Here is a 22795-nt window from a genome sequence, read left to right on the forward strand (position 1 = left end):
AGTAGATGAGAAAGTGACTAAAATTAGGTTTTATTACGCAAAGATCACTTTGAAAATTGACATTTGTTTTGTGTGAAGTCCTTGAAAAAGGAAAAAGTAGTGCTTAAAACAGTACGTGAAAGTTCTTGAATTTAATTTTGTATTGCCACAACGAACGGTGATGCTATCATGACACAGGCTCCAAACAAATACAACCAAATCCTCCCTGCTCTGTATCTGAGGCTTATGGCTTTTTAAGCAGAGAGCTACAGGCTGTGCCCTGCTTGCAATGTGATCCAGAAACAACATTAAAATTAATGGTGTAGATAGAAGGGCTGTAAACTTAGCCCGGCTGTTTTTATTATTTTTCATTTTATTCAATTTTTCTCCTTTATTTTTTTGTGCCAGGCTCCTTTTGCTTGATAATTTGTGGAAAGCTGAGTTGTTGAATTCACCTTTTTAGAGCATACAGCGTAGAGGACTCTGAACTCCACCTCGCTTGGCTCACTGTCTAAATGCTAGTGCTTGGCTGTGTGCCTTCCTTTCTTGCGACATTTTGAGAAGGATTGACGTCAAAAGGCTCAACTGACTTTTTTGGGGGGTGGGGTTTTATCGGCCTTTAGAGACTTTTTTGACATTTATTTGACATTAGTCCAACACTTTTTACTTGTTGCTGGCAATCAGCTGAGCGACGCACCGTGTCTAACTGCAGCTGTGCTGTTTAAAAACACACGCAAGTACACACACACACACACACACACACACACACACACACACACACACACACACACACACACACATACACACATACACACAAAGATTAACAGTGTTTTCTTTGGGACCATGTGACTCCTATCTTCGTTGGCCTATAACCTGTGTGTGTGTGCGTGTGCGTGCGTGCGTGCATACTGGAACTGTGAGTTATTTAATATTTTCTCCTTCATTAATATCCTTTTTTTTCCTCAAACTTCTCCCATCCTTTTGACTCCCACTCTGATCTAACTCTCTCTCCCCCCTTTCTCCCTCCTAGCTGTACGAGGGCCTGAGGCCTCAGGACCTGCGACGGCTGAAGGACATGTTGATAGTGGAGACCGCCGACATGCTGCAGGCCCCGCTCTTCACCGCCGAGGCTCTGTTGCGGGCTCATGGTACTGTCACACACATGAACACACACACACACTGTCAACAGGGCCGGGTACCAAAAATGTATGCTCTTAGGGTACCGACAAAACTGCTTTTATAGTATAGAGCATTTAATATACCTCATAAAGAGTATCAAAAACTAATTTACTCCTACTAATTGTAAGAGGAAATGCGGAATGTAGTTTTCTGTGCATTTAAAAAAAAAAAATATATATATATATATATATATATATGTTTTAAGTCGAAATACGTGGCTTTTTAAAGAAAGGAGCAGACTGATGACTCAAGAAATCTAATTTAATAATAATAATTTATTAATAATCTTTCCTTATTTTGAGAATATTTTTGGAGTTTGGCAAGGTTTAGAGACAGTTCAGTGAAATTTTGTTGGTAATTTAGCTTCATTATTTATTTTTCCCCTTTCTCTTTTTTTGGACAATGACAATGGTTTATTGTCAATAAAGTTTATTTTTTCTTTCATTCCACCCTGTGGTCAGTCGGCCCCAAGCATAAGTTATGCTGGTAGCATTATGTGTGACACACAGTGTTATTTTTCCTGAAGGCATTCAGTTCACATGTTATTTGCTGTCAATACATAACTTCACACCTAACACACTTAAGGGCATGTACGTCCGCATTAACAATCACTGAAGGCTTCTTATAGTCCCAGACATCATTTTCTAGTCTCACATTTTCCCCACATATGCTCCTCCAACTCATAGCACAGTTATGATTGGATTTGCAGCCTTGGGCTACTAATTTTTATTTATATATTTCCTCCACCTGGCTTTGGTTAACCACTAGACACTAACCCTATATGAGCGGAGGACTCAAAGAAGTAGAATATAAAAAATAAGTAAAATAATCCACTTCTAAATATATTTGGTGTAACCCAGATTATCTGTGTCCAAAGCTTATAAAAGAGTGTTTTTGATTTGAATTGCAATCAGTGGAGTCTCTGAGCGACCGGCCGGCCGTGTGCTACATAAGACTTCTGGGAGCAAAAGATGGAGAGGCTGACCGGAGAACGCTGCTATATTTGATCACTTCTATTAACAGACTGCTTGTCTGTTTGTCTCACTGATAGGAAGGGCGCATTCCAGCATGTTTTCTTCTTCTTAAAGCTATCCAGGAATGTAACCCTGCAGAATTACTAATTTCTCATCAATTACTTTGCTTATTCTACCAGTTACATTTCCACCAATTCCATTAAACTCATAATTTATACCCCTTTCCCACTGCACCAAAAACCTGGTAACACCCGCTTACATTCGGCATTTGTCTCCATTGGAAAATGAAAAACCCAGGTCAGATGACCCGGCATTAGACCCGGGTCTTTATCTGCTCCACCTCTGATCGGCTCTGATGTGAACAGGATACCCGGGTCAACCAGCTAATTTTGACCCCTTTACCTGCGCGATGCGACGTGTGTTATTAATAGACAGGAATATCCATGTATCATTCCATCATTTCATATCCCATTTAGAATCCAAAATCAGAAGTTATTGACTTTTTTTCCACATGGGGGACTGTAAAATATTGTGAGTGTGGGGATCCCACCGTGGGGACACCACCGTGGGGACCACTGCAGAGAACCCCCACGCTCCCCACCAGTCCTCGCCTTTTTGTTCCCAAGTTTTACAATTGTTTTTACAGATGTTGTTTGTTTAAGTTGCTGTCAAGTTGCTCTCATCTACTGTTTTGTTCCCAATCACACTGGAACCATGACACGCCCCTTTTCTGGCGGGTTTGTGACGTCGAACATGACGCACCAGAATTAATCGCCTATTTTTCAACAGGTTGACTCGGGTTAAAAAAAAACCCGGTTCAATCCGCTAATTTTGGTGTGCAAACGATATCAGTCTTGCTTTCCTGCATTGTCTCTGTGTCCTTCCTACTCTGCCGACATCATCTTTGAACTATTTTCCATCGCCTGAGTTCATTTTCGATTTTTTTTTTTGTGTGAAAACTTTTCTGTTTCAAAGAGTTTTAATTGCCAAAAGCGGGGAAGATAGGGCTGCGTCCATTAATGGGCTTCAATTGCATTTCAGTGCGGGACATTTTTGCAATATTCGTTATCTAAACTAGGTCATATACAGTCTAAGTTGCCCGATTGGCCGGCAAATGTGTTTCTAGGCTGATAATGGCCTCATTGCGGTGGTGAAAGGGTAATTTCCCCCGATTCTACACGAGGGCCTTTATTGGGGGGAGGTGGGGAGGGATTGGGGGATGGTGAAATTTGGACTCAACTCTTTCAACATTTTTACTCCTACTTTCCAACCGGCTTTTGCTGTAATGGTAGAAGTCTACCAGGCCCTTAGTGCAGCTTACGGGTGCGGAGCGTGTTTTTTTTTCACCGGCTCTGCCGGCTACGTTGTGAATCATCTCAGATGTGTCGATGTTGCCGTACAGAGTATTGGAACAGAGATTTGAATCTTTTTTAACAAACAGTTTGGCCACCAATGCTTTTATTAGTCTATTGTGAAAATATAAAACAATCTTTGTGGTTTCTGCTTGTTACTTTTTTTTAAATTACATTACATGTTGATCTTGTTTAGACTTACAATATGTCCTATGATCTCTGCAGACACTTTAAGTTAAACAAAGTATTGCAGTTATCCAGTTAAAAAGTATAAAAATGTTTTTATAGTCGTCTGTGATAAATAACTTTTAATAGTGTAATGCTGGGTTTCTATGACTGTGGGGGTGGGGGGGATTCAAGTTTATTGGTTGTTGGTATCATTTGCAATAGTTCATCTGACTGGGTGAGGTGTCCAGGATAGTGGATAATTCAAATATACATTTTTGTTATTTATTTATTTGTATGATATTTAAAAAATGTTTCACAATAAAAAAATAAATAGTACTATACAACTGTTAATTATTGTTGTGTAGAACAGTTATAAACTCTATTTTTCAAACATAAATAATAATAGTAAAATAACTTCTTGAAATAAAACTTCACAGTCGAACAGCTGATCACGGCCGTTCAATAGAATCAAATCGTGCGTGAACGACATGGTGACGAGAAGTCCGTAATAAAGAGGGACACGGCCATCGCAGTGGTTATTTTCCAACTGTACACCTTGATTGATTGCACTCTTTACAAAACATTTTTATGTAGTTTTATCTTGTGTTTCTATGTAAAGGCTGCGTAGTTGTGTGCAGTTAGAAAAAAAGATAGACCTCCTGCAAAGATAGGGAAATGCTGCCCATCTGACGTAGCCAGCGGAGCTGCAACAGGGGATTTTATAGTAAGTATCACTTACAGCACACCACGTCAACGTGCCTGGTGGACTTCAAACGTGATACTGAAATACCACGGTTCATGTGTGCATATTGAACTGTAGGGGGCGTACCGAACGGTTTGATAACATACCGAGTACCGCTGCATCCTTAGTGTCCAGGGGACGCGTTCCCGGCAGAGAGCCAGTGTGGCACAAGAGGAGAGAGTGAAGTTAGGCGAGCGCCTGGTGTGATTGAAAGCGAGAGAGAGTGTCTGAAGAGAAATTTGTAATAAAAAGGGACACAGCAGCTCTTGGTCTAGGTACAATGCAGACTCATATAAAACACATTTAAATTGATTGCACTCTTTACAAAAACATTTCTGTGTAGTTTCATCTTGTGTTTCTACGGAAGAGGCTCCCGTAGATGCGCGCAGTTAAAAATATGATAGACCTCTCGCGCAAAAATAGAGAAAATAGGGAGCCTACACTTATGGCACGGCATCCATTGGGCTGCGTAATGCAGTGATTCAGACTGTAGTCTGAAGATCCTAATGCGTTATTCACCAGCTGAGGAAAACCCTGAGCTAAAAGCATATTGCAATGGAAGTGCGTTGTTGACTTTCGGAGCGGCTTAGTTGGGCTCAGAGTGAGCTGGATTTTGGGTTTTCCATCTTCCTTTGATGGTCAAACGCATAGGTTTTCCACTGATTTAAAAGACAGAAATGCGTGGTTGCTCGCTTTCCCTTTCTTTTTTATTGTTTAGTCCATTTCAAGGCTTTCATCAAACTTTTTTAATATACTTCAGTTTTTTGTGCTGAAACGACCACCCTTTGTCTCTCTGCAGGGGGTTTGTTTTTCTCTTTGTCTTTCATTAAATGTTAAATTTTCTACTTTTTGTTTCTCTCTACCTCTCTACGCCGACCTAGACTGGGACAGAGAGAAGCTTCTGGAGGCCTGGATGAGCAACCCAGAGGAGTGCTGCCAGCGCTCAGGCGTGCTGATGCCCAACCCTCCGCCCAGCGGCTACAATGCCTGGGATACCCTCCCCTCGCCCAGGACGCCACGCACTGCCCACTCCTCCATCACTTCTCCAGATCAGATCAGCCTAACCCCTGCTGATGTTGACGCCACTTTGGTGAGAGGAAAACAAGTAACAAAGCCAAACCAAAAATCCCAATTTTCTTAATTGGATACCGAGTTATTGAGTATCATGGCAGTTATTAGATCCTTTCTAATTATTTCCTGATTATAGCAGACCTGCCAACCTGCACACATTTTGTGTAACCAACAACACAATTCTTGGGTCAAAATTCGCAGGTACGAAATTCCAGCTGAATCTACGCAAAAAAAAAAGTGTGTGTGTGTGTGTGTGTGTGTGTGTGTGTGTGTGTGTGTGTGTGTGTGTGTGTGTGTGTGTGTGTGTGTGTGTGTGTGTGTGTGTGTGTGTGTGTGTGTGTGTGTGTGTGTGTGTGTGTACACATACACACACACACACAGTGGTACCTTGAGTAACGAGCGGACTAACATACGAGTTTTCCGAGTTACGAGCCGTCGTTCCGTTGATTTTTTGTATTGACTTGCGAGCAAAAATTTGGGTTACGAGGAGCGAGCTTCAGGTGCACCGCCGCGTGGTGGGCGTGGCGAGCGAATGCGGCCAGCATCCCGCGTCTCACTCCTTCACTTCACGTGGTTACCTGAGCGTGGAAGCATCTCTTTTGTGTTTTGTGTTCGCGATTTGTGCTTTTTGTGCAGTTATGTTGCCAATTTTTTTTTTTTTCAAACCATGGGTCCGGAAAAAGTAAGTGCTGAGAAGAAGAAGCGGGTGATGTCCATTGACTTAAAGCGCAAAATAATAGAAAAACATGGGCGATGTGTGCGTGTGATGGAATTGGCGAGGCAGTACGAGCATAGTACTTCTACGATATGTACCATATTGAAGCAGAAGGAGATGATATAGGTTATTACGTCAGCCAAGGGTGTTAAAATAATTTCTAGGCTGCGGACCGCTGTCCATGAAAAGATGGAGAATCTGCTGTTGGTGTGGTTGATGGAGAAGCAGCTCGTAGGAGGGTATCATCTGCAAGAAGGCAAAAATGATCTACACATTCTCTTTTGTTATGTTTTTTTATGTTTTTATACAATATTTGCATTTCAATTAATTTCAATGGGGAAAATTGATTTGCTATACGAGCAGATTGAATTACGAGCTCTGTCACGGAATGAATTCAACTCGTAAGTACCACTGTATATAGCTCAGGCGGTAGAGCTGGTGGTCTAGTGATCCAAAGGTTGCTGGTTCGATCCCAAGCTCCTCCTGCTAGCATGCTGTAGTGTCCTTGAGCAAGACACTTAACCCCTCATTGCTCCTGATGGCTGCGTCCATCGGTGATTGAACAATTGTAAGTGGCTTTGGATAAAAGCGTCTGCTAAATGTAATGTAATGTAATTACAGAAAACAATAAATCACGAAACAATACCGTTAATTTATTGGGTATTTAATCTACCGTAATTTCTGGACTATAAGCCGCTACTTTTTATCCACGCTTTGAACCTCGCGGCTTATCCAATGACGCTGCCAATATATGGATTTTTCCTGCTTTCATAAGCTTCATCCCGCCAAAAAACTGAGCAAAAAACACATTATGTGATGGTGCTCAGTTTTTTGGCGGCATGAAGCTTTCATTAGACCAATGAAATTGTCGAACGGGTTAAGGTGAAACAATGTTACTGTTTGGATTAAATCGAGCGCGCTCAAACTTACCATCATTTATGGTAGAAATTTCATCACCCTCATCATGGCAAAGACACAAAGAAATGCATATGATGCAGCTTTCAAGTTAAAGGCGATCAATCTGGCTGTTGGAAAAGGAAATAGAGCTGCTGCACGGGAGCTTGGCCTTAATGAGTCGATGATAAGACGTTGGAAACAGCAGCGTGAGGAACTGACTCGGTGCAAAAAGACAACAAAAGCTTTCAGAGGGAAGAAAAGCAGATGGCCCGAACTAGAAAATGAGTTTGAAGACTGGGTCAACACACAGAGAGCAGACGGCCGAGGTGTTTCAACTGTGCAGATCCGACTGAAAGCCAAAACAATCGCCACTGCAATGAAGTTTGAGGATTTTAGAGGTGGACCATCGTGGTGTCTCAGATTAATGAGACGTAAGGCCTGTCCATCAGGGTACGGACGAGTCTGTGTCAGCAGCTCCCTCCCGACTACAAGGAAAAAGTTTCAAACTTCCGAAAATTCACTGATGCAAAGATAGTGGAGCATTCCCTCGGCCCGCACGACATCATAAATATGGATAGGTTCCTCTGACGTTTGACCTGCCTCTCACGCGGACTGTCAACAGGAAAGACGAATCATGTCACGCTGAAAACGACTGGGCATGAAAAAACGCACTTCACCTGTGTTCTGAGCTGCACGGCATCGGCAGAAAAGCTTCCACCGATGGTGATTTTTAAACGCACGACGATGCCAAAAGAAAAATTCCCGAGAGAAATTGTTATGAAAGTCACAAGAAAGGATAGATGATGGAAAGCCTAATGCATGAATGGCATACGGAGTGTTACGGCAAGCGACCGGGAGGATTCTTTCACAGGAACAAGGCATTGCTCGTTTTGGACAGCGTGAGGGCCCACATAACAGATTCTGAGAAAGAAGCCATCAAGAGGACGAACTCAATTCCAGCTGTGATTCCTGGGGGCACAATAAAGTATTTGCAGCCACTCGACATCATTGAAAATCGTGAATTTAAGGTGGCGCTCCGTGTTCAGTGGGAGGCTTGGATGACAAGTCGGGAGAAATCCTTCACTAAAATGGGCCGCATGCGAAGAGCAACTTATGGTCAAGTCTGCCAGTGGGTCCTGACAGTGTGGGGCATTGTCAAAAAATCCACTCATCCTCAACGGGTTTCGAGAGGCTGGTCTGCTGCGTGTTGAAGAGGGCAGCATGAGCTCAGCGGGGAATTTGCCTCCAGATGAAAGTGACGAGAGCGACAATGAAAACAATCCAACGTCAGATGAAGAAATTCTGAGGCTATTCGACTCCGACACTAAAGGAGATGACTTCAGTGGTTTCAGTGCGCAGGAGGAGGAAGATAGTGACCAATGACTTTCTTGGTAGGCTACTGTTTACCGCTAAATTTTTATTTTTGTTACAAACCGTGTTTCTTACATCCCGTGTAAAGTTCATTTGTTTCAATGTACCGGTAGGCACCTGCGGCTTATAGACATGTGCGGCTTATTTATGTTCAAAATAAATATTTTTAAAATATTAATTGGGTGCGGCTTATATTCAGGTGCGCTTAATAGTCCGGAAATTACGGTACATCCCTCGGATTGGACCGGATGCTCCTACCTGTGGTTCTGTAAACCCTCCCCTCCCTCTCACTCACTCAACATCCACTGATATGCAGAGCACTGAGCGCAGCCGTACTTTATTATCCACCGACGCTGATTTGCTGAGGTAAAATGGAAGTGATGGAGTAATTATCACAAAATGTGACTGAAATGTTAACTTATAAAGCCTTGGTAATAGAGACGCACTGATCGATCAGCCAGTTTTCAGCTTGATCGGCCTTGACCGGAGACTGGCCGATCAGATATATTTTCAGATTCTGTGCCAAATTTGAACCCCCGATACTGTACTGAAGTACTCATAAAAATGCTCTGATACTCAAACCCGATACGAACGTAATGTAACGTAATTACGTAGTTGACGCTCAAAAAATAGAGCGAAAGAAGAAAAAATGTCGGTTGCTTGGAGGTACCTCATGGTAAATTGGTAAATATAAGGTAAAAATAAAGATTGGATTAATATTTTATCGCCTGACAATATTCCAAAATTGTGCAGATTAAGTATTTATCGCTGTCACTGCAGCGGAGAATCTGCTCTGGTTGTTCCTAGTGCACTGAAAAGTTTGACTCTTTTTTGAGTCTCGCTTCTGGACGAGTCACTCACTAAAAGGAGTTGTTCGATTTGATTCAGTTGGTTTAATGCATGGTGAGTTCCAGTGAACGGCAGTGAGAAGAGTCGGTCGTTTATTATTTTTTTTAATTTTTTTGCAAGATTAGAATTTATTATTATTTGGATTGGCAAGTACCATATAAATATAATATAAATTATATTTGCAATTTAAAGCCAAGTCAAGTCACACTTTATTTATAAAGCGCATTTCATACCAGGGCAACACAATGCGCTTTACAAAGAAATACAATAAAAAAAAAAAAGAACATAGTTGTCAGCTGGTAATTTCAAAACAACAAACAACCTTGAAACAACAGCAACAACAAAAGTAGCAGCAGCAGCAGCAACAACAACAAAATCAGCAAAAACAGCAACAAAAGCAACTACAACCGCAGCAGCAACAACAGCAGCAACAACAGCAGAAAACAACAACAGCAGGGTCTACATCAGTAATATTGTGGCAGATCCGCCTGCCACAAGCCGTTTTCAGGGCCCTCCGACCGAGACACAGGCAGAGATGTTGTGAACACACCAGTTTATTGACACGCCATGTCAGAGGCTCTCCCGCATGTGTGTGGGGATGTGGGATTTACCTGTTGCTCGTTGATTGCCCAAACGACCAACAGGCGTACGGCCACCCAGTTCCTGGGCCCAATTACCGGGACCAAAAACAGGTGTGGCTGCTTAAACCACACCACCCCAACACCACAAATACTGAACATGTTTTAACATGTTCTTTACAAGATCACTTACGATTTATGAATCAGTGGGATTATATGAACACATCTGGCTCTACTATTCTCTATTCAATGGTAAATGGGGTGCATCTATATGCCGCTTTTCTAGACATGCTACTCAAAGCGTTTTACAGTGCATACTGTACCTCACATTCACCTATTCACACACACACATTCATACATCGATGCAGGAGCGGCGGTGCAAGGCGCACACCAGCTCAACGAGAGCAGTTTGGGGGTTAAGTGTCTTGCTTAAGGACACTTCAGCACGATACCAGGAGGGGCTGGTGGCCAAATTGGCATTCTTCCAATCACTAGATGACCCGCTCTACCTCCTGAGCTAATGCCGCCACAAGACTATACCAACATTCCAACAAACTCACACCCACTTGGTCTCAAACCCAACGAAAAACTCAGTCTGACTGTTATTACAGACTTAGAATTAAAAGTCTGAATGCAGACACAAAGAGAATAATAAAAGGTTAAAGTGCAATTTGAAACAGATTCACTGAAAAGCAGTTACAAATAGAAAAAAACCCTTGTGAATTCCTTGTGCTTTTTAATGGGCTACATACAGAAGCCCATTTTTGCCAAACACCAACGTGAGTATTTCGCTGAGGTTTTCAAGTGGGCACCCTTTTTCACCAATGTTTTATTGAATTTAGGCCCAATATACCTCTAGAAGGCTCAACTTTGAGTTCTGTTGTCCCAGAACCACTTTCTTCCATCCCCACATCTGACAAGCTCATGTATACATGCACTATGATTACTTCCTTGTATACATGCACAAATACTCCATAACTGCCAGCTATAGCACTGCACAGACATGGCCATGGTCGATACCCTTGATCACTAATTACCACCCTCAGTACGGACCTGCTCAGTGACTAAACCAACTGCTACCGTTCATTCTCTGTGCCACCGGTTCTTTACGGGTCTCCTGGGGCCTGCACTCACATTCTGTCCCTCCCGTACCAAGTCAATTGTTATATATTTTTTGCTAACAGGACCTAAATGAATCTTGCATGTTTCGATTACACGAAAACTTGACTCGCTTATGAACTTGACCCTATTCTATACTAAGTCTACAACCTGACAAAATGTTTAGTGTAGTAAATCTATGTTTACACAAAGGACAACTTGCATCTTCACCTACACACTGAGGAATTTAATACGACTGGTCATGCTCCACAAATCTCGTGATCAAAGCTTCCCCCTCTCGACACTTTCCCAATTCATCCACTCACCTTGTTATACCAACGAAACTAACCTCGCACCTCTAACCCTCCTGACGTTGAATCTGACGAACAACCATCTACCTATCCTTTTGACGATGTAGCCTTGCTCCAAGTTTTATACTCATTATCTGACCCAAACCCCGACCTCCGCCTCTCAACCTGACCTAGTATGTCATTGTGTTCAAGTGCTTTCCGGGCAAACTGTAGTTTTCCCATCAGGTTACAATTTCTGCCTGCTTTAACCAGTGGTGCACCAAACCTAATTGCAGTGTCATTACACTCTGACCAAATCATCTCAAACACAATCACCACACTGATCCCGCTCCAGGAACAAAAATCCCTACAATCAGCAGACCAATACCACCAGAACCATCCAACCAAAGAGAGACTAGGCAGGACCCCCATGCCCCACGCAAAGTTGCTTACACCCCATTTGTCTGTAGTCTCCATTTCTGAAACGACTGCCTCCATCTTTCTGCCCCTAGTCATAGTCAAAGCTCTGTATGTATGTATGTATGTGTATACAATATCAAACTGATACGGTACAAGTTGTGCTACTTTGTAAGTTAAGTTATGATGTCATGGACATTTAGACTTGATTTTGTATCACCGCCTTCACTGGAGGAGATAATGGTTGTTTTCCAGACGATACCACTTTATTGTAGGGTTGAAAAGATGAGCCTTGGAGCTCACTGTGCCAATCGACCAGTTCCACTTGAAGGCACTGTTTTATAGGTTACAGTTGGTTATACAACAAACAACTCTTTCACAAATCAATACTTGGATTGTTGAAGTACACTGGCTCACTCTGTATGTCATTGTGTTCTGTATTTTTTTAGGGCTCAGTATCTCGTCACCAGTAGGGAGTGAATATGTCTACACATCTTTCTTGTTGTATCAATTTGTATCTGTGGGTGTTGAGGAAATGAATCTAAAGCTGTAATAAGTAGCCTAGCCTAGTGCTGTGGGAGGGATTGTCTTCTTGGTGTGGGCTAGCTAGCATCTAGCACAATGCCTTTTGTGGTAAACAGAATTTATTTGGTGTTTTCGAAGACACAATGAAATAAGAACTTATTAAAAGTAAGGAAACCTTGTTTACACTGACTTACATTAAATTTGGCATTCAAGCTACAATCATTTGGAGTTTAGTAATGATTTGGAATATTGTAGTTAAATTAGAAAATTCTGAACATTAAAATATAAGGTATTGACAAGCTTGATTTTGGCCAGAATTACCTTCATAGATTATATAGTGAGCTGTTCTCTTGTAATTGTTTCTTTTCTCTGTTGACAAAACCTGGTCTGTTTATGAAAGCAGAGCCCTGAATCATGTGAAACAAAGGAGGCCTGTTCTTTGTCTAAAAGAATCGCTCACAAAGAACGGTCTAAAACTAGAATCAACATTGCCAGTTTTAAGTGACTAATGTAGTGAAGTTAGATTCCTTGGCATTCTTGCTTTGTTTTGCTTATGCTTTGATAAACCAGTGTGCCGCCTAGTGGTCTACATGTTTGTAATTAAAAAATATGCTCAACTTTGAGGAGGGCTGGGCAATAAAACGGTCTTGATGATTTTCATGAGAAAATCTTCCATGATAACGATGATCAATTTATGAGATTTTTTTTCAGTCCAGTTTTTTGAGTCCCTTTTCCTCTATCTACAAAGACACCACACAAACAGCCAACCGTACAGCAGAGGGACAACCATGTGACACAAACAGCCAGTTGTACAGCCGAGAAACAAGCATGTAAGACGAACAGCCGATCCTCTAATCAGTGTTGGGGTTCAGGTGCGCCGGGCTTCCTCCACACTCTCCACGGCCACGGCGCTCTCCCACCGGGCAGCAGCAACTGATGCAGTGGGTCTTCCTTAAACACCAACTTGAACTGGAACTCGCCCTCCTCCCAACCTGAGCCCGGTGCGTCCCCATACTGGGAAAAGGAGAGCCATTTAAGGAAGAACCCGCGACCTCACATGGTCAGAGAGCGGCCCTTGGTCCGCTCCAAACGTCCCCGCACATAATCACAGAGCACAGATTTAGGAACTTTTTGGACTTCTCAGACAACAATGATGATTATATTATATATTTAAATCTATATAATATATTTATATATTATTTATTATTGTTTTTTAAATTTATCTATTTTTTGTTTACATATTATTTTATTTATTCAATATTTAACTTAAAGCCATGAATCTTAAAAGTTTAAATTGAGCATTATTATTATTGTTTATAAATATATATTGTGATAATATTTTTGGCCATATCCTCGAGCCCAATAGAGTTTGGCTTTCCTGGGCTGTTGAAGTAAAGAAAAGGGCCGATTTTAAGGTTGAGTAAAACTCCTCAAGGGCATTTACCCCAAAAATACAAGTTATAATAAAACAAAAGCTGCACAGCCAGAATTGAATATTCAATATTGGTGTGTAAAGTTGTATGAAATGTACATTTTTCTTTATATCTTATAATAATAGCTAATAATAATAATAATAATAATTTATATCTTATAATAATAGCTATATCAGCCAGCTTTAGAGCTGGCTGATATAGCTTTAAATAATGCTTTAAATAATGGATTGTGTACATTTAATGTATTCTTTCTACTGTGCTTACTTGCTTGTTTTTGTTTTACTTTTGGTTAAGAGAAGATTGTGGCCTTCAAAACAAACCGCATTTTGCTGAATAACATTTCCTCTGTGTTTGACAGTGTGGTATCTGCATGTGTTCCATCTCCGTATTTGAGGAACCTGTCGACATGTCCTGCAGCCACGAGTTCTGCCGAGGCTGCTGGGAAGGGTGTGTTACATAAAGCATATGCTGTATATTCAGATTTATATTTGAAATACAAATATCAAATGGGAATTTTCTGCCCACTTGTATTCTTAACACGCATAATTGTTGGTTGTGAGTGCCACCTCTGATAATACGTTATGCACCCTACAGGTTCCTGAATCTAAAGATCCAGGAGGGAGAGGCCCACAACATCTTCTGCCCGGCCGTCGACTGTTTCCAGCTGGTTCCTGTGGAAGTCATCGAGAGCGTGGTCTCCAGGGAAATGGACAAGCGCTACCTGCAGTTTGACATCAAGGTGGAGAGACTGCACAGTGGAAGTTTATTTGTTTTGGGGTCTTTTGGATAAACCCTTTAAAAGTATATTTATTACCATTATTCAAATAAATAAATGGGCTGCAGTTTCACTTCAAGGGCCTTGATAATTCTGCCTAGGAGTCGAGTAAGAGTACAACAGAAGTGAAATAAAACAAGTTCAATGATTTAACTGAAAAGAGAGTTCAAAAGACGAGCTAGTCAATTTGAAGTTGAAAAAAATGAAAAGTTGGTAGGAGGAAATTTAATTTTTTATTTTTTTCATCTTTCAAATTGCGTGGTTTCTATTTCATTACAGATAGGGCATTATCTTCTTTTCGACTAAGACACTCATTATCTCGGTTAGAACTTGTGCGTGAGCGGCGTTTTTTTAAAACCAAGAGTTGCAGGCAATGCAGGCCTTTGTCAAATTGTCAACCTCTCTGTTTGCATCGCATCTGTTGCGAAATATTAACTTTCCTTGGCTGACACTGGTGTTCTTCGGTTTGGGGTAAATTACTGACAAAATAGAACACCGCGATGGTGACGGTTTAAACTGGTTGTTTAGTATTTTATCATCAGGTTTAACTGACTTAAAGTCTAAGGCCTCGGCGCATGTCTCACATTTCACAAGCCTTTTTTTTTCCTGCCTTAATTTAATAACAAAAGAATACACTCGAAGTGGAAACATTGATTTTGGGTATGAAATAAAGAAAGGCCTTTTTTTCTTTTTAAAATGTGAAAAGAATTGAGAACGTTCTCTGTGTGCAAAACAGAAATAAAAATGTCAAGTAGCCTACCGACAAAACCGTCCTCAAACCGTGAAAAATGACATCACTCTACAGTCGGAACAGTTTCAAACCATTTTCTTTTTACCTTTGACAGGCGTTTGTGGAGAACAACCCCGCGATCCGCTGGTGCCCCCGGGCAGGATGCGAGCGGGCGGTGCGACTGAACACCCAGGGCCCTGGTACCTCCACCTCGGACCCCCTCAGCTTTCCCCTGCTCAGGGCCCCTGCTGTGGATTGCGGCAGGGGCCACATCTTCTGCTGGTCAGCATCCGCCCAAGCTCTGTAAACCCCTGCGTGCCATTATCTAGAATGTAGAAGGGAGCGTTTGGATTTCTTTTTTTTCTTCATCTTCTTCTCCTCTGGAGTCTTCGTCTTTGGGCTTTGCTCTGAATCCTCATTAGTCCGAGAGCCGTGGAGCGGAGTACTGATTGTTGTCAAATTTGCCTTTGCACCTTTGGCATTTATTACCACAGACTTAGCAATGAGATATCGACTTGATATATAGTTGCAGTAAGTAAAAGTGATATAAGCTACCAGAAACATCCCTGAGAGCATAAGATATTTTTGGTGCTGCTCTGCAAGGCCATCTTTCTTTGCCAAACCCAGGCTTATGTTTCTGTGGTTTCATGACTATAATTAAAAGGTCAATTTGAGGCTTTCCCATACTTGAATTTATTTTCTGACCGATAGCCAACCCTCGGTACATAACGGTACATTAGCCGTTATCAGACGTTATGGTAAAATGTACTATTTAGAATGGACAAATGTAACAAATTGACGACGTAAGGGATGGGCATGAGTACTCAAGTACTCAATCTGGACCTCAGTATTCCTTCAACGTATAGATGAATTGCATTTTAAAATTTTTACTAGAGGATGCACACATTATATATAATATATAATCCAATCACGCACCGTTAAACAGTTTATTATAAATATAGAATTTTCATTCCGTTACTCTGTTTCGTTTGTAAAAAGCTTGGCTTACCACTGCTGTCACCTTTGGATTTGGGGATCCCACCTGGGGGCTGCCTAAGCTGTCCTTCCTACATGCCTGAAATAAATGGCACGTGTCGCCCCCATGAGTTGTATTTAAGATATAGATTGTATAGCCTATTTTTCTTTTACTATGCAACAAACGTTTTTTTTTTTTTTTTATTACTTAAAAAACAAAAGTAACATATTATTTTTAACTGTTATCTGATAGTCTTAATTGGTCAAAATTATTTTTGTCGGTTAATGGTTAAACAGTTAATTATAAACATCCCTTGTGTCAACGGGTCGCTCTTTCATGGTGACTCAATTTGTAATGCCGTTTTTCCTCAAATAGTGTCCGGGGCTTTTATTTACCTCAGCTGAAGAGTGCTAAGAGGCTTTATTGGAAGGATCCCTCTGTTTGATAAGTACATTTAATCACATTTTAGCATGAATTTTAAATCAAACTTCAGTCTGGGTGCCATGCCATGCAAACACATGTATGGTGATAAAAAGAGAGCTACTAGCTACCTTGAAAGTCGCACTTGTGGTGGTAGCCGATGTTGGAATTACAGTTTTCCCAGTTCGCCTTGAAGGCACCACTTCCTGCTTGGAGCGCTGGACGGTGAGAACGCTCAGAGCAGGGCATTTGTCCCAAGGAGCGATCTGCAACAAGCAGAAGGAAATTTAGTAAATTCAATACATCTACTATAAAAAAACATATTTGCTTTGTTTGGAAGCAGAGCTCCGGACTGCAACAGCGCCGCAGCTCTGATCAGTTGTTCCCCAAGCCCCTGGCATTTATTCGATTCCCGGTTTTTATTTGGCCACCGGCTTTTATTTGAGGAAATACGGTATTCAAATGTTGAAATGTTTGAACAAAATTTACCACATTAGATTCTATTTATTAATTAATAATTATTATTTAGTGCCTGTATGCTGATATTGCATCTATTTTTCAATGTAAGTTGTATATACACACACTATATACAAAAAGCTGGGGATTTTTGGCTTTCGGGTGAAATTTATGGAAAATGTAAAAAGTTCACGCTACAGTGATATTATATCATGGAAGTAGGGCATTTAAGTAGAAGCATGCAATGGTGATTTCCTCATCTCAAACAATTTATTGAAACAAAAGCCAACAACAGTGGTGGGTAAACCACAACAAAAAATGTCAATGTCTCAATAACTTGTCATGTGCCCTTGAGCATCAATTACAGCTTGACAACGACGTCTCATGCTGTTCACAAGTCGACTTACTGTCTGCTGAGGCCTGGCACCCCACTCTTCTTGAAGGGCGGCCCTCAGGTCATTGAGGTTCTGGGGTACAGAGTTACAAGCCTCTACACGGCGACTCAGCTGATCCCATAGGTTTTCTCTGGGATTCAGGTCTGGAGAAAGTGCAGGCCACTCCATTTGAGGTGCCCCGGTCTCCAGCAGCCGTTCCCTAATGATGCGACCTCGATGAGCTGGAGCATTGTCGTCCATGAAGATGAAATTAGGCCTGTGTTGTTCATGCAGGGGCACAATGACTGGATTAATGATGTTATTCAGGTAGTATGGGCTTGTGACTGTACAATTCACAAAGTGTAGGGCAGTTCTGTATTGACTAGACACACCTGCCCACACTGTAACACCACCACCACCAAAGACTCGTCTGGTGACAACAGTGGCGGATGCATAGCGCCCACCTTGACGTCTCCAACATCGTTGGCCATCATTTCTGCTCAATGTGAATCGACTTTCATCAGAGAACAGCACTGAGGCCACTGGTCCCTCATCCAGCGTAAATGCTCCCTGGCCCATGCAAGACGAAGATGCCTGTGGCTAGTGGGTGGTCAGGTACCCTTGCAGGTCGTCTAGCACGCAGACCACGCTGATGTAAACGGTTTTGAATGGTCTGAAGTGACACTTGGGTGCCTCTCACCTCCCTTAAATGTGCCTGGAGTTGAGTGGCATTCATCATCCGGTTCCGCAGGGCACTGTTCACAATGAAGCGGTCATCAGTGTGGGATGTGGCCAAAGGACGTCCACCTCTATGCCTTTCTGTGACTCTTCCAGTCTCTCTGTATCTCTGTTTGCAAGCTGCTGATGACACTCTGTGACACTCTAAGCTCAGTGGCCACTTCCCTCTGAGAACATCCTGTTTGAAGCCTCGCAATGGCGATGTACTGTTGATCAATTGTTAGGTGTCGTCTTGGTCTCATGATGTCAAAACATGAACAGCATGATGAAGAGAACTGTTTAAATACCAATTCTTATTGAACCAGGAAATGTATTGGTCGATTCATGGATCAAACACCTGTTGTGAATTTTACCGTTCAGCTCCTTGTGAGAGAACAGCAAGTTGAGCAAAAAGTACTGAAACATTGAACAGTTGGACCAACATCAAAAGTTTAGAGAAGGTCAAATTAAGTTCACCTGTAAAGGTTATAGTGCATTTTAGGATCATCCTGAAATTTCACCCAAAAGCCGAATATCCCTAACTTTTTGTGAGTAGTATATTTTAGCATTCAGCGCTGCAATGCCTGACCTCATGTCGATATTGGAGTCTTGGAATTTGGCATCATGTCAACAATAATCCTGTCAGATGAAGAGTTCCCGCTGGACTAAAAAGCATGAATATAAGGCCAAGTTTCGCTCTGTGCCCTCACTGCACTTTCACAAAGTTTGAGGGCCTCTGGGTGATTGCGTGTCCGTGCCTCAAATTGGCATTTGATCCTACTTTGACATTCCAGCTCCCCGTGAGGTGCAAGGTCAGAAACGTCGGTTGTTGACTGCAAGAGGTATTCACGCTGAGATCCGTATCAAAGGGGAAAAATGCTGCCTACTTATGTCAGGTTAGCGACGGGCTAACCCATGACATGAATATAACAATTATAGTATTACACTTAACATTATCTGAAATTGATGAAGAGATAAATGAAAAATAACATTGTGAATCATGACAATGTTACTATTAATAAAAAATATTCTGCTTCCTCGCAGAATGCGCCACCAAGTCCCCAACATCAAACCCCTCTCACAAACATAAACAAGCAGTCCCACGCCTAACCAACAGTTCCATGGCCGACTACGCTCACCCTAGAAGGTGCTGTTCAGTTCACTTGTCAGCTTGGCTCAAGCGGTGAATTGACATGACACTGGAAAACCTAGCCAGATGCTACAGAGGCACAGGATTTCTATTTGTGCCTACCCCCCCCCCCCACCCCTTTTGACAGTAAGGAGTCAGTAGGTGGATTGTGGGAGGCATTTGGTTCAGAGGCAGATATGATCAAATGATGTTGTCTGACGTCTTTGACCGTGTCTCCAAGCACTGTGGGAGGTTATGTGTGCACCCATTTCTTGCATCTGTACTGAGAGCAACGGAATGCAGCGCTTTGGAATGGTTCATGTGCGGTAAACTCAGCATGACCACGGGTCTTTTACTCAAGACCTCTCTCTCTGTCTAGGTGCGCAGTTGCATGCCTGCCTGCCTGTCTATGTCTACGCAGGCCTGTCCGTTCAGATTGTTTGTTTTATTTATCTCTCCGGCTCTTTTTTTTTTTTTTTTTTGGGATCTGTCGATTTCTATCCATCTCTCTGGCTCGCTGACTTGACTGTCAGTTTTACTTCAGTCTTTTTTGTTTACCTGTTTGTCTTATCTGCCTCAGTCTTTTCATTCATCTGCCACCAATTTGGCCATACCTCACCTGTCTTTATTTACCCGTCTCTTTATATGTGTTTTTATTCGAGGGAGTGTCAGGGAGAAGCCCATGAGCCCTGTGACTGTGAGACCTGGAAGATGTGGCTACAGAAAGTGTCCGAGATGAGACCAAAGGAATGTGAGTACTGACACAACTTACTCAGCTTTAGTTTAAGTATATTAAAGTGAAAATTGTAATCATCGCTGTTTTCGTTCAAACTATATACCAAATATGTATGAAAAAAATGCAAAATGTGTACACCATCTTCTGAACATATAGGACAGAGGATATTGTAGCAACATAGTGTTCCATATTGGACAAAGCTTACCATAGTGACGTGCACCAATTAGCCAAAACATTAAAACCACTGCCTTGTGAAGTGACCCCACAGAAGGGCAACTGTAGCACAAATTTCTAAAAAAGTTAATACTGGCTATGGGGCTGCCGCAGACAGGTTAAAGTGCTAATGCGACCCCTGTCCACCACTGAAAGCCCCTACAATGGGCACGTGAGCTCAGAACTGGACCATGGAGCAATGGAAGAAGGTTGCCTGGTCAGATGAATCACATGTTCTACTACATCATGTGGATGGCTTGGCTTTGGGTCAGATCTGATCGAGGATCTGTGGGACGTGCTGGAACAACCAGCCCGATCCATGGGGGCCCCAACTCGCAACTTCATGTTCAAGTTTAAGAGATTATTTGTCATATACGTACGGTCATACATATATACAACTTATAGGACTAAAAGGATCTGCTCATCTGATCAGGACACCTTCAGAGGTCGTGTGGAGTCCATGCCTCGATGGGTCAGAGCTGTTTTGCCAGCACAAAGGAGAGTTACACAATATTAGTGGTTGATAGTGGGGGTTTTAAGATTGTGGCTGATCGGTGTAATTGCTAATGTGACATATAGGCTACCATAGTGTCTTGGATTTGGGCATTGTAGTTCCAAAAGGCACCTGTTTATTCTACCATAAATCCTTCCGATAGACAGGCACTGGTCTGGGCAATCCAGCGGAGATAACTTGTTGCACCACGGGATGGCAACTTGTTATTCAGCCAATCCCCTCTTGACAGGATTTTTAGGATTTGTATCAAGTGATTAATCTGAGGCTAAATTGCCCAGCATTCCGCTGCAGTCAGACATTAATTGCAAACCGTTTGGAGCTGAGCCAATTAAAATCCGCCATGGTGATGATAAATGATTAATTCAAATGAGTCCCTCACATATTGACAACGCAATGTTTATAGGTTGTAATTGGACTGTGGATAACGTAATTGATGTTGAAGATGGGAGTGCCACTTCACAGATGTGACGGTCACACAAGGAGATAAAAAACAACCATTTTGTTTTAAAACCATCCTCCCCGTCAATTTTCTGAAATTGAGTTTATCTTATCTTTAAACACGTAACATCACAGGTGCTTTGACAAGAGCCAATTCCTTTTTTTATGTACTTTTGAGAGCCACCAAACATCTTAAGCGGTTTGTACACTAAGCATGTTTCAATTCGGATAGGTCAGACAGGCCTATTTCAGCACTGTAGTAAAGGCCATTCTCATTCCGCATAATTATACTTTTGTTCGTCCCATCTCTCTTCTCAACGCCCCCCCCCCCCCTTTCTGCAGTGGCTGGAGTGAGCGAGGCCTATGAGGACGCAGCCAACTGCCTGTGGTTACTCACAAACTCCAAACCCTGCGCCAACTGCAAGTCGCCGATACAGAAGAACGAGGGCTGTAACCACATGCAGTGTGCCAAGGTAAGGCAGGCGTATCCGGAAGGACTCGCACCACACTCCTTGTCCATAATGACGCACCTGCTGTGGTGAACATGGAGAACTTGGGATGGTGCTTTGCTGTTGGGAACCTGGTTCAGATCTGTGAGGAACACGTCCGCTCAGGAATCAAAAGGGCCACTGGTCAAACCTAACCTTTTTCTGCCCATCTGGCTTTTAACACTTTTTCAAGCTTTGGGCAATACAAGTTGGATTCCATGAATGTCAAAACATAAAAAAAAAAAAAATCCCATATTATATGCATACACTCCTTTTGTTAAAAAGTAAAGAATCTGCATTAACAATATAACAAATCTAAAACAGTGGCTTTATGACCTTGAAGTTTTTCTTTGCGAACAATATTGGCCTTTGCATTAGTAATATAGGAAACTATTAACAGCTATAAAATAGCTTTAAAATGGTAGTTTATTTTATAAATTGTTCAAATGGATAACAAACCATTTTTCATGTAATTGTAATCGTTTTGACAGTCCAATAAATCATAATAGAAACACACAAACACTTATTTCTGTTGCTAGTGCAACCAGTAAGTGAAATTGTACCGTCAAGCAGGAGCTTTTGAGGTATTTTGACGTGATATTTTGTTTCGAGTTGACTTTAAGGACTGTAGCCCATTACAAGCAAATCGTATACAGGTCAGATTTTTTGCAATGCGGCCTCATTCTGAACAGTCAAATCAGAATTCATGCGACTTTTACGTTACTCTAGATACCGCAGCGCACAAAATGTTTACGAACGCAAAAAATACGTACCCTTGTGTTTCTAGAATAAACTCGGCGAGCAGAGTGAGGCTCACTGCACCCGTCCCCACCGTGGCACCCACGCCACGGCACCCGCACCGCGCTCTTCCCCACCGTGGCCCCCACGCCACCATTAAGCATTGTATACAGCGTGGGGAGGGAAAATAAATAATACATAAATAAATAGATCCAGGAAGGAAGTACTCGCATTCGCCACGTTTTATGAATGGCACAGTACCCAAAAGTGTGTGTGTGTGTGTGTGTGTGTGTGTGTGTGTGTGTGTGTGTGTGTGTGTGTGTGTGTGTGTGTGTGTGTGTGTGTGTGTGTGTGTGTGTGTGTGTGTGTGTGTGTGCGCGCGTCCTCTGAGGGAGCGATCGGGGCGAAATTTGCGCACATTTTATTTTACAAAATTTCCTTATTGAACGAAAC

General features: G+C 42.1%; 1 protein-coding gene across 1 annotated transcript in view; it reads left to right on the forward strand.

The window, feature by feature from the left end:
- The window catches only part of LOC307233687 (ankyrin repeat and IBR domain-containing protein 1-like), a 54940-nt gene that overhangs the window by 12980 nt on the left and 19165 nt on the right, over window positions 1-22795 (forward strand). Inside the window, exons 4-10 of the mRNA XM_080005069.1 lie at window positions 1010-1127; window positions 5276-5484; window positions 13997-14085; window positions 14233-14377; window positions 15259-15425; window positions 19878-19966; window positions 21459-21589. Coding sequence (XP_079861195.1) covers window positions 1010-1127; window positions 5276-5484; window positions 13997-14085; window positions 14233-14377; window positions 15259-15425; window positions 19878-19966; window positions 21459-21589 — 948 coding nt within the window. The remainder of the gene's footprint in view (window positions 1-1009; window positions 1128-5275; window positions 5485-13996; window positions 14086-14232; window positions 14378-15258; window positions 15426-19877; window positions 19967-21458; window positions 21590-22795) is intronic.

This window comes from Zeus faber (assembly GCF_960531495.2).
Source record: "Zeus faber genome assembly, chromosome: 8".
NCBI lineage: Eukaryota > Metazoa > Chordata > Actinopteri > Zeiformes > Zeidae > Zeus > Zeus faber.